Source organism: Mus caroli, chromosome 1, assembly GCF_900094665.2.
Source record: "Mus caroli chromosome 1, CAROLI_EIJ_v1.1, whole genome shotgun sequence".
NCBI lineage: Eukaryota > Metazoa > Chordata > Mammalia > Rodentia > Muridae > Mus > Mus caroli.
Genome location: NC_034570.1, coordinates 122,255,347 through 122,267,730, shown reverse-complemented (window position 1 = coordinate 122,267,730; position 12,384 = coordinate 122,255,347). Strand labels below are relative to the sequence as shown.

General features: G+C 42.6%; 2 protein-coding genes across 2 annotated transcripts in view; both read left to right on the top strand.

Moving 5' to 3' along the window:
• Positions 1-10,018, top strand: part of Pfkfb2 (6-phosphofructo-2-kinase/fructose-2,6-biphosphatase 2) — a 38,962-nt gene extending 28,944 nt beyond the window's left edge. The window contains exon 17 of the mRNA XM_029474235.1: positions 9,952-10,018. The gene's annotated coding sequence lies outside the window, so the exon portion shown is untranslated. The remainder of the gene's footprint in view (positions 1-9,951) is intronic.
• Positions 2,717-10,807, top strand: C4bpb (complement component 4 binding protein beta). Its single transcript, XM_029475552.1, is given in 7 exon segments — positions 2,717-2,840; positions 2,843-2,923; positions 3,857-3,978; positions 3,980-4,034; positions 4,609-4,702; positions 9,952-10,078; positions 10,622-10,807. Coding segments are annotated over 7 exon segments (777 nt in total). The 3' UTR covers positions 10,796-10,807.
• Positions 10,808-12,384: the final 1,577 nt, after the last annotated feature.

Genomic DNA, 12,384 nt, shown 5'->3' with positions numbered 1-12,384 from the left:
CCGGAAATCCCACCTGTCCCTTCTGTCCAGCAATTGGCTCCAGGACTTCTTTATTGACAGGATCAAGAACCAATTAGGGAACCAGACCTTAGTATCAGCACCTCCCCCTACAGACTGTATATGAAGAACATGGCTGGTTTTTTTGTTTTTGTTTTTGTTTTTGTTTTTTGTTTTTGTTTTTGTTTTTTTTTTTTTGCCATTGTTCAAAGAGTCTGCCTGAGGTTTAGGTGAAGAGATTTAGCTTAAATTAATTCAATAAAGGAACTCTCAAAACAGCTTGGTATAAATTCTGTTGTGTGGTTCTCTCTTATGAAGAGTATTTTAATGAAAGGAGACAACTGAGAAAAGAACAATGCAAAATACAAAATGTATGGTTCAAAGTAGAAGGGAGCTCAATCCCATGTTCAGTGTTATTAAATGAAGTTAAGGGATAGCCTTAGGGCAGGCAAGATCCCACCCATCTAAGCTTATTGTTTGTTTGCACTTGGACAAGGGATCATTATACTATACTAGGTGTTCTTACCTGGTTATTGTTTTTATTTGGACTTGTAATCTGAAATGAAATACAATCTGGAAAATGGAGGGCACATCTGTGATCCAGAGCTTGAGGCTGGAAGACATAGTAACCATGAAAAGCTTAGGTCTAGGCATGTTGGTACATGCTTTTAATATCAGGGGACAGAGGCAAGGAGATCTCTGAGTTCAAAGCAAGCCTGGTAGAGAGCAAGTTCCAGGTAAAGAAAAGCATAAGCCCAGGTATGGTGGTATACACCTTCAATGCTCTTCAATCCTAGCATTCAGGAGACAGAGCCATGCAGATCTCGAAGTTCAATCTACAGAGCAAGTTCCAGGACAGCCAAGCTTAGGCAATTGGAATGAGTTGGAAAACAGAAAGCTGATGATAGTGTAATAGAACAAGGTTGGGAGGTATGTTCCAGCCCCAGCAAGCAGCAGAACTCTGCAGCTTTGGCCACGTGGCTCTAGCTATAGAGTCAAGAATAGAAGGGACTACTGGGACAATTGATGCTGGTTAGCTGGAGGTAAGAAATTAGTGGTGATTAAGAAATGACCAGCATCTCTGAGGTGAAATATTCTGGGAAGTATTTTCTGAGAGTACAAAGAAGCTGTGTTCCAGAGATACCCAATGATGTACCTTATGCTGCATCTGGAATTGATAATGAGCAAGACTCACCCAGGTGGTGTTAGTTTTGAAGGCATTAAGGAGTTATGAACAGCGGCTGAGACTTGGTACTGAGAGAGGCCAGGGAAGACCACTGGTGAAGCTGCAGCCTCAGTAGCAGTTGATGACCCAGGACTGAAGGGGTCATGCAAAGTTGTTGAGCCTAAGAGAGGCCTAGTTGCAATGAAAAACCCCAGTGCGTTAGAGATGCTGGTTTCATGGGATTGATCACCAAAAAACAGCAGCAGCAAGAGCCTAGAGTTCTACAGAGGTCAAAGCTATAGAAGTGACTCAGTCCTTTACATGAACCCAGAAGTTCATGTATGGATCCCAAATATTGGAACAAGAAGCTTTAATATTGAAGACCCCAAGGTGTTTGAGATACCAGAACTGTGGGACTCCTGCAGAGGAAAGCTGTTAACAGGGAGTTGAACCGGCCCAAGTGAATGAAGTTTGTTGCTGCTGAATGCCAAATCTGCCAACAGCACTCAACAAGGATAAAAGAGTTGGAGACTTGAAGAGTGCTTTGATATCAGACATGAAGACCAAGTTTGGAGTTTGTCCAGCTGGTTTTTGGTCTTGCTTTGGTCCAGTATTTCCTCAGTATGACTTTTTGGACTAGTAAAGTATATCCTATGATGTTGGAGGTAGGTAATCTGTATCTTGATTTTGATTTTAATAGGGTATTACAGTTTAGTGATTGGATGAATCTCACTGGAGATTGAAATTTGGACCTTTAACATTAAGACTGTTATAGACTCTGGGGATTCTTGAAGGTGGACTAAATACATTTTGCATTATGCTATGGCTAGGTATGGTACCTTATGTGTTTGAACAAGCCTATGGGGGCCGGGGAGTGGAATGTGGTGGTTTGAATATGCTTGGTCTAGGGAGTGGCACTTTTAGGAGGTGTGGCCTTGTTGGAGGAATTGAGTCACTGTGGGTGTGGGCTTTGAGACCCTTCTCCTAGCTGCCTGGAAGACAGTCTTCTAGTTCTCTTTGGAACAAGATATAGAACTCTCAGTTCTGTACCATGCCTGCCTGGATGCTGCTGTGCTTCCTGCCTTGATGATAATGGACTGAACCTGTAAGCCTGTCCCAATTAAATATTGTCCTTTAAAAAGAGTTGACTTGGTCATGGTGTCTCTTCACTGCAGTGGAAACCCTAAGACAGGCTGTAAGCTCTACCCTGCTGATGTATATGCTCTATACTCATTACGAGCTTAATATACATTGATGGCAATCTTGATCCCTGAGATAGGATCCAAAAAAAGTGAAAGTTTCAAAATCCTGAGATGCCAACTATTGAATTGTCTAGGACTGAGACTTGAGAAGGGATTGCTTGTTCTGGGAAAGGTAACTTGTAGCTGAATTTAAATAAAATGCCCACTATCTGTTTGGAAATGTAACTTTAGAAATTCCTGGAGAATGAGAGAAGAGGATACACATACAATGGAAGAGATAGGCCATGAGTCAGGATTAGTCCAGCAAAGACTGGAGGGAGCAATCAGTGGGATGTCTTTGCAGCTGGTGATAATGCCAGATGATTCTGTTCCCCTTTTCCTCCCATCAGGGAGCTGTTCAGAACTTCCTCCAGTGGACAATAGTGTAGTTGTTGATAAGGAAACAGAAGGACAGATTCAGGGAATTTACCTGTGTATCAAGGCTACCACTTGGTGGGAAAGCAGTCTTTGGTCTTTGATCCCTCAAAGGAATGGAATGCTTCCCTCCCAGAGTGCCAGTGTGAGTTGTGTTTTTCTGTCCATATTGTCATCTCCTATATTCTTTTATATCCTGCTTCCTGAAGGCCACATTAAAATTGCCCATCATGTTGGTCTGGAATTTAATATGTAGCCCCTAGTGACCTGGAACTTGCAAAGCCCCCACCAGTGCTAGTATTTCAGGTGCATCAACAGTGTCTGGGCATTATATAAATTATATTGTTTTTGTGTATGATCATGTTGTATGACAGTATTCCTGGGCAGACATAAAAAATGTCTACCCATCCCAGATAAGAAACTAAGGACAGACTAAAGATAAGTATACTATCAAAATCCAGCTTGATAAATCCATGAGTTCAATGTGGTTATTAGCAGAAGTATGCGTGAGGAGTTAATTATAGGAGCACAACTGACTCAAGGACAGCTGCCTCACCAAAAGCATTTATGACGAGTCACAAAAGCTGGAAACCTGCAGCTTTCTGTACAACTTGCAGAGAAACTCAACAGGTTGAAAAAACCTTTTCCAGGCCTCCCAGCTGATCTGAGCAGGTCCCAGCAGTCCTTACTGTTGATCTAACCTTAGGGAGGGGAAGAACTTGCACATCAGGTCAGGTTCAGGAAGTTCCAGAAAGTCCTTAGATAGTTACTTGCTAAATCTTTTCCCTTTAGAACTTCCACAGTCTTAATGAGCCTTCTTTAGAAGGTCATCGGTCTTAAAGAACTTTGGAGGAAATTTCCACAACAGATCAATACCTTTTATCCACAATTCTAATACCTTTGGTTCCACTCATCCTGTATCGATATAGCTTAATAATATATACCTATCCTTTTAGATACATGTACATCATTAAGTTCTGATTTACCATTGTCTTTATGAAGCCATACTTCCTAAAATGGGAAGTGGAACTGTTATTTCTTCTAACCCTCTTAGAGAACTAACTGATCTCTTCTTCAGAGGGCCACTGTCCTGACCCTGTACTGGAAAATGGCAAGATCAGTTCTTCTGGGCCTGTGAATCTAAGTGACAAAATCATGTTTGAGTGCAGTGACAGTTACATTCTCAAGGGAAGCAGTTTGAAGCCAGTGTCTAGAGGACCACAACTGGGCCCCTCGCTTTCCCATCTGCCAAAGCAGTAAGTGCTGATTAATATTGCCACTCTGGGGTAAAATTGCTTTTTGGAGCCATATTAACACACAAGCTAGAATTAAAACCTTCACTTCCTGTCTTGTTACTTCTGTTTCTCCTATGCTCCCATTTTTTCCTCTCTCCTTTCTTCCTCTTCCCTCTCCTGCTCCCCCAACTTCGGATCCTCCAGTTCCCACATCCTGAATGCTGGGATTATAGGTGTGTCGCCATTCCTGTGATCTGGTACTGGTGGTTAAACCCAGGGCTTCATGCATGGTAGGTAGGCTCTCTACCAGCTGAGCTACACCTTCAACCCTAGCTTGCCTTTTCCTGCACTCTCCCAGTTGGCAGCTCTACAGTGTATAGCTCCATCCCTTGAGCTCTGCCAGTTCCTTGTAACTCAGGATAAGCTGGTGTGAGTCTTTTCTATGGAGAGCTATGATTTTCATGAGAAAGAGCATGCTCTGGGTCTCACTTAGACTGTTGCAAAGATGGCAGACTCTAGTGTACACAGAAGGGGGCACTGCCCATGGATTGCATGTGGCTCTCACAAATCTCACTCCAGTGTGTCTCTCCCTTAGGAGACTGTGAACCTCCTGGGTCTCCTGTCTATGGCTATTTTGAAGGAGAAACATTCACTTCAGGATCTGTTGTTACTTATTACTGTGAAGATGGGTAAGCACATGGCCTTGCAAACAGGGGATAATGCTCTACAGTTGCCTTACTTTGGAGAACGGCTGTCTGTGTCTCCCTAATCCCCTAATTTCCCACTGCTGGAGGATTCTGGCTCACTCAGATTTTGAAATCATTAGCACACTGTTAGCTCTCTCCAATTTTCAGAAAGCAGGCACCTGACAGAGTTCCCTTCTTAGCTTAGTTGTGGTAATTACTTCTTTATTGCTGTAATAAAACACCGTGACCCAGGCAATGTGTAGAAGGAAGTGTTGATTTGAGCTATGGTTCCTAAGGGATAAAAGTCCATCCCTATGATGACAGGGGAACATGACAGCAGGTGAATGTGGCTGGAGCAGCAGGCAGAGAACACATGGCTTTAAACTCTCAAAGCTCTTCCCTAGTGATCTACTTCTTTCATCAAAGCCATACTTCCAAAACTCCCCAAACAGTGCCACCAACTGGGATCGAGTGTTCAAGTGCTGGGGACTATGTGGGGGACTTCTCATTAAAATGACCACACTAATGAAAGTGTTTGTTTCTTCTCAGTTATGCAAAAAACGTTTTCTAAATAGGTCTTCTAAATAATCTGTTACATAAACCCAAAGCCTCAAGAATGATGATTATGTCAAGATACCAAAGAAAGAAATTTAGATGACTTTTATTATTAAATAATCCTTGGTGACAGCTGGCTAGGAGACAAGGTCTTTACCATGCCTACAAGCAGACTGCTACCTATGCACAGAGGGAACAGCAAAATGGGAGTCTATTGCTCAGTGCTACAGAAATGAACTTCTCTTCGGTATGCTTTGCTTCTCCATTAGGCCTTTTCTTCCTTCTCTGTCTTATTGTTTGCAGAGGAGGGAAGTTATCAGTAGCTCCTCCCATGCCAGCACATATATCTGTAGTCTGCAGAACACCTGCAAGGATAGTGATGCTGTGTCTGCCTCAGCTAAAATGAAATGCTTCCCCTCCTTCACTCCTTCCGAGTGTGATGCTTTTATTATCCTTTTCTTTCATATATCACTCTTTATCTTCCAATCATGTGTTGAGGTACATTTAGATGTAACAGTGCCAGTGTAACTCCCCAACACAAGAGTGCGAGGTTAAGAGCCTTGCTAGCAAGGAGTGCAGAGCACATGACCATTGGAACGACAAGTTTGGCTTACAATTTGGAAGACTCACTAGTTGGTAGCATTTATTATAGATCCAGAGGATAGCATTCCATTGACTATCCACCTGTAGAACAGCCAGCCCTACCATTGAACTGGCCAGATGAAATCACCGTGATCTTTTCCTCCACTGTGGGTGTCTCAGGGCAAACTCAACTATTATTAGTATGCTAAAAACCAGTGTTAGCCCAATAGCCCAGTAGAGGAATAGAGTCCCTGCTGCCTACTAAAGAGAAATAAGAATGTTTAATAGATACCAAAAGAGAAATGTGCATTACTGGGTGAGATATATGCTATGGTGTGGCCTGTGTCAGAAGAGCTTCTAGGGTAACATTTGGTCAGGCTGTGACTCAGGAGAGAGAGAAGAGATAGATACTACTGGGAGATGCACTTGCCTTTTGTTTGTATAATATGTTCCTTTGTGAGTGATTCTTGCTACAGGGCAAACTTTAATCTTAGACCATTTTCCTAGCATGATAAACATAGCAATGGCTGGGACTTTCTAGGGTTACATAAGATTCTCTGTGGATGATGTTACGTTAGTTTGATCTGAGAGGAGCAAATTCCTGTCAGGTTCCCATGCTGGCTAAAGAGACCCGTCCATTTACTTTGTAGTCGAAATGCTAGGGACTTCTGTTAGGTAATTATGTCTATTGCTGCTGGCTTATTTTTTTTTTCCTAAGGCTTTTTAGTGAGCATTCTCAAGACTTTATGGAGATAACTGGGAGTCTGTCTTTAAAGCCTGGTTCAGTCACTTATTCATATGTTGGATGTGTTCTGATCCTGATGAGCCCTGGTCCAATTGGGTTAAGAAGGGTAGATGCAAGACACACAGCAGGCCTTGGCTACTTATCAACTGTCTCACTTCATGCCCTGTTTAATGGTCTGGCAGTTTTCAGTTATCATATAGTGGCTCTAGTGAGCCCTGCATGGTAGTCTTTTGGATGACTCTTCCCCTGAGCCTGGTAGAAGGTTGACATAGAGCATCTTCCCTCTTGGTGTGTACCAGGGCTACCACTGAGATCATCCCACATATTTTTGGTAAACATGTACAATGTCTGTCTTCTAAGTCTCCATTATGTTGCAACAGCTTTCTGGCATGTTCGCCCTTTCATCTGTGTAGTCTGGCAGAGTCTTTTTCCGTGTGACCAACTGCATCATTTCTAGTCCATTGTAAGTATTGTTGAGCAGCAACATGCTATAACACTACTTTATTGTGTTGTATATATCTCTCATATTTCTCCTTGGCTCTTGTCCCCACAGTAAGTGTCTGTTAATGGACCACTGCTGACTCTGCCACTAAGGAAGCCAAAATGGTCTTTGAACATGGCCCAACTCTCTGTGCTTATAATTAGGAGTTTCTCTTCTCACATAACTAGGATCCATACTGTGTGGAGTTTGGTACACTAACTGCTGTAAACTTGACCTTCATCAACATAAAAGCTTTCTATCTTTCAGTAGTAGGTTACTGCTCTCTGTTAGGTGTGATTTCATTTTGCTGATGCACCAATTTGTAATTGCTTCTCCTCCCTTCACTGCTGAGTGGTGGTCCAACATTTCCTTAGGTACAGTCACTCCTTCTGTTTGATAGTTACTGGGGTGCCAAAACTGTTGGAGTTCTCTACTGAGGGAGATGTGTTATCTACCCCTTCTGCCTAGGATACTCTTACTTAACCAAAGTAGTCATCAGCAGTGTCTATGACCAAACTATCTAGCCTCTAGTGGCTAAGTCATCAGTGTCTTGACAGCAGCTTCTAGGTAAATGGGTTTTGTGATTATTAAGACTTTGTAAGTAGGATACCGTTGTTTTTCCAACAGACATATGTTAGCACCTTAGGGTGTATTAAGCATCTATATACCCTGTGCATTTCCCACAGCTTGTTTTGGTTCCTTAAATGCTGTAGAATGAACTTCTGTCCAGTCCTATACCTCTTGGTTTATATTCCATTTGTAGAGTAGCCTTAGGCAGGAAGAGCTGGGTATGAAATGGAAATCTTCTGATAATCAAGTAGCCCCACAAATTTCTATGTTTGCTTAACCATGCAGAGAAGCAGAAAACTTGTACCTTGTATGTAACATCTGTAGCAGTACTTTCGTTCATTGTAACAGGCAAGACTCAAATATTTCATAAATGTCCCAGGTCCTTGGACCTTGTCTGGATTAATGTCTTATCAATGTAATGCAATATTTGAATAGTCTCTGGTTTGGTCCATTCTGCTAGGTCAGATTTGTGATCCCATGGCATATTGTGAGGCTTTGTAAATAACCCTGAGGCAACCTGGTGAAAGTCCACTGATGGCTTTTCCTGGTAAAGGCAAATGATTCTTACCTTTCAACTACTATATTGGGACTGAAGAAATCATTGGCCAAATCTAGTACACAGGACGCGGTGGTGATGGTCCAGTTTGAGTGTGTTTGAGACTTCAACAGTATAACAGTGTTAAGTATAGCCAGATACACTTTGTTTAATTCCCAGTAACTCACTGTCTTAAGATATGTTCTTTTTGGGGGGTTACCCAAGCTTTTTGGCATGACAACAAATTAAAGGGATTCCATATCAGCATAGTGATGCTTACCCTTCCTAATTCCAGATGATGTCTGTGATCTCTTGGTGCTTGCCACACCCTTAGAAAGAACTGGTATATGACCCTGTGGTCAGTGGTACCATGGGTGTGGCATCTCAAGATTGGCTTTTTGACCAATACATGTTTGTTTTCTAAGCATACTCTAAGGTATGTACATGTTCAAGTTTAATTTTTTTCCTTTTTTATTCCCAATTTTTTATTAGGTATTTACTTCATTTACATTTCAAATGCTATCCCAAAAGTCCCCTATACCCTCCTCCCCCCACTTCCCCTACCCACCCACTCCCACTTCTTGGCCCTGGTGTTTCCCCTGTACTGAGGCATATAAAGTTTGCAAGACCAAGGGGCCTCTCTTCTCAGTGATGGCCGACTAGGCCATCTTCTGATACATATGCAGCTCGAGACATAAGCTCTAGGGGTATTGGTTAGTTCATATTGTTGTTCCACCTATAGGACTGCAGACCCCTTCAGCTCCTTGGGTACTTTCTCTAGCTCCTTCATTGGGGACCTTGTGTTCTGTACAATGGATGACTGTGAGCATCCACTTCTGTGTTTGCCAGGCACTGGCATAGCCTCACAAAAGACAGCTATATCAGGGTCCTTTCAGCAAAATCTTGCTATTGTATGCAATGGTGTCAGCGTTTGGAAGCTGGTTATGGGATGGATCCCCGGATATGGCAATCTCTAGATGGTCCATTCTTTCGTCTCAGCTCCAAACTTTGTCTCTGTAACTCCTTCCATGGGTGTTTTGTTCCCAATTCTAAGAAGGGGCAAAGTATCCACACTTTGAGGGAAATGCCCTCCCCATCAGCACATATGCCTACAACCTGAAGAATACCTGTAAGAACAAAACTGCACTTACTTCCTCAGATATAGACAATGGAGTATTTCTCACAGAATCCAAGAGCAGAAACCTTAAAGAAGCAAAAAATAAATAAATAAAAAATTCAGAAATATAATGATTTAGCATTTAGACCCATAGAGCATTGGGATAAGGTCTAACCCTCCTTCAAATGCTCTGTTCTTTCTACCTGATGGGTCTCCTGCCCTTTCTGTCTCTTGCCTTACTCTGGGTCATGTGACTTTAGCAGCCTTTAAGTCCCACCTCTCATTTTTGTATCAACTTCTGTTTTTATTCTGATCACACGTTTTGCTCTCCTTTAGCCCATTCACCTGCATCTGCATTTTAGAGCTTCATACAGATGTCATTCTGGTTATAAATGGTCAAACACTTGTTCCCTCACCTGTATGCCCCTCTTTCCAACCCCAGTACACTGGCTCTGAAGGTCTCCCTTTTCTCCATGCTATTCTGGGTTGACTCATCCTTTGGGTCTGCTCACCATTTCAGGAGAGCTGTTTTACTTCATAGCTGTTTTGTTAGAAGGAAATAACTTAAGCAGGAAGGTGGATTTGATCACAGTTTGAAACCGGAAAATATGGCTACAAAACAAATCAGTCTCCATTCCCAAGCTTAGAAATATTCTAACATCTCCAGGTACAGCCTAGTGGGCACACAGACACTGCAGTGCATTGATGGGGAGTGGAACAGTTCCTATCCTACCTGTGAGTCCATTCAAGAAACCCCCAAACCTGCTGAAGAGACTGCACTTGAGAAAGCAATTGTAAGTAGGGGGTGTTATCCATTTTCTTCTTAGCTGCAGTCTCAGGCCTGACATTATTTTTTGCAGATGCTTTAGTGGATATCTGCTCAATTCTGGGTAGTGTTTTTTAAATGGGTTAACCTTGACCTGATTGCAGAAGGGGTCCCATAAGATGTCAACTCACATTTCTATGTGAGAACATTCCCACTCCTCACCATTATGACAAACACCTAACAACCCTTTTGTGGGATTTATCGCCTCATTTGGCATATACAAGGTATACTCAGTGCCCAATACCTGTAAGGCCTGGCTGCTGTGAAAAGCTGCTCCAAGTCTAGATTCCAAGACATCCTGAACACATTTATTTCCATTCAGACCAACTTCAGCCTGTATTTATAGCTGGAGAAATAGTGATGATTACATTTAAACCAGAAAATATAAATGACAGATTGAATGGAGGATTCGGAGCCATGTGGAAATCCCCTGGGCTTGCAGCTACTGGAGTTAGAGTAGAGCACTGAACCTCAGCTCCCCAGTTCTAACTTTAAGTCTTTCTTTCCCTAGTTTGCCTTTCAGGAGAGTAAGGACCTTTGCAGTGCTACAGAGAAAGTTGTGAGAAGACTAAAGGAAGGTCGGCTAATGATGGAAGAACTTACATAGTCCCTGGAGATGAAGAAAACTAAGTTGAAGGCTGATATGTTACTGAAAGATAGAATGGTCACTGACATACACCTATGAATAAACTGCTTCTAATGGTGCTTGCATAAGAGTAGTTCCTTCCTGAGCTGAAATACAAGGTCGTGTGGCCATACAGTTGACTTATGGTGTGTAAGTGTGTGTGGTGTGTCTGTGGGAATTTTTCTTAGAATGTAGAAGGGCCGGGTATGGTGGTTGTCTCCTTCAGACAAGGGTCGAATGCAGAGCTGAAGTCTCCAGCTGTGTGGGAAATGAGACAGCTGTGTCTGATCTGAGTGTACCTCACATGAGACATGAATGAGTGCGCCTCACGTGAGACATCAATGATAAGTCAGAATTTTCAAAATGTCTGAGACAGGAACTAACTTCATTCTGGAAAACTAAACTCACAACAGTTACATCTTTAAAATCGCCTATTGAGTCCCATACCCTGCCTGCCCCACCCTCCCCAAGCACTAAAACTTACTACCAGTGCTATTGGTTATTCTGACAACTTGATAGTAAGTCCTCATTGCTGAAGATACACATATCTATTTAACATGGAAAAAAAAATCTATCTGCTAGTCAACTGGAAGCTTCATCCCTTCTGGGTAGTGTGCACAGGGCTAGAAGGTGCTTCCGTGCGACCAGAGACAAAAGGAATCATTCACCCCCCTCAGCTATGAACCTGCAAGCTGTAATAATGATCTGCATAGAAGATATGTCCATTTCATGCAATAGTGGCCTAAATGTTAGGGGAATAACCAGCCACTTTCTGATTGGATTCAAGGCCTGCTTCGTGAGATGATAACCATCTCTGACACTGTGAAAGTGGCCAAGAACCAGAGACTAGATATGTCCTAGGTCCTAGGGGAAATGTACTACTATTATTTTGCTAAAGGAACCCAGCAACAAAATGACTCTAATGACATACTGCTGTACCCATAGGTCTGTGCACCACTCAGCCCTCATCAGAGAAACTATGTCTTGCAGTAGATGATAATTTACACAGATGCCTACAGCTGGATGATATGCAGAGAGAGGGGAGAGGGAAGATGGGAGAGGGGAGAGAGGGAGACAGAGAGACAGACAGTCAGACTTTGGAATACTCAGCCCTGAATGAGATATCTTTATCACACCCCTTCCCGTAAGACTTGGGGAACTGTGCAAAAGAGAGGGAAGAAAGTGTGGGGAAGCCAGAGGTGGTGGGTGACTTTAAGGATACCACATTTTCCAGACACAACAGGGAAGATGCACATATAAATTCACAGATATGATGACAGAACACCAATACTTTCACAAGTTCAAGCAGAACAAAATTCCAGCACAGAAGAAGGGAAGTGGTCACAAGGCCCACCTCTTGCTGTCCTTGATTGATAGCTGCTGGGAAAGAAGAAATCACTTCTTCTCAATGGAGTGACACTTGGTATACCAACCACACCCTACGGTAGGCTCATGCTCAAGAGAGTTAGTCAACACAAATTAGATTTGCTTTTTTTCCCCTTTCCTTCCCTTTTCTTTCCTTCCCTTTTCTTTCCTTCCCTTTTCTTTTTTCCCTTTCCTTTCCTTTCCTTTCCTTTCCTTTCCTTTCCTTTCCTTTCCTTTCCTTTCCTTTCCTTTCCTTTCCTTTCCTTTCCTTTCCTTTCCTTTCC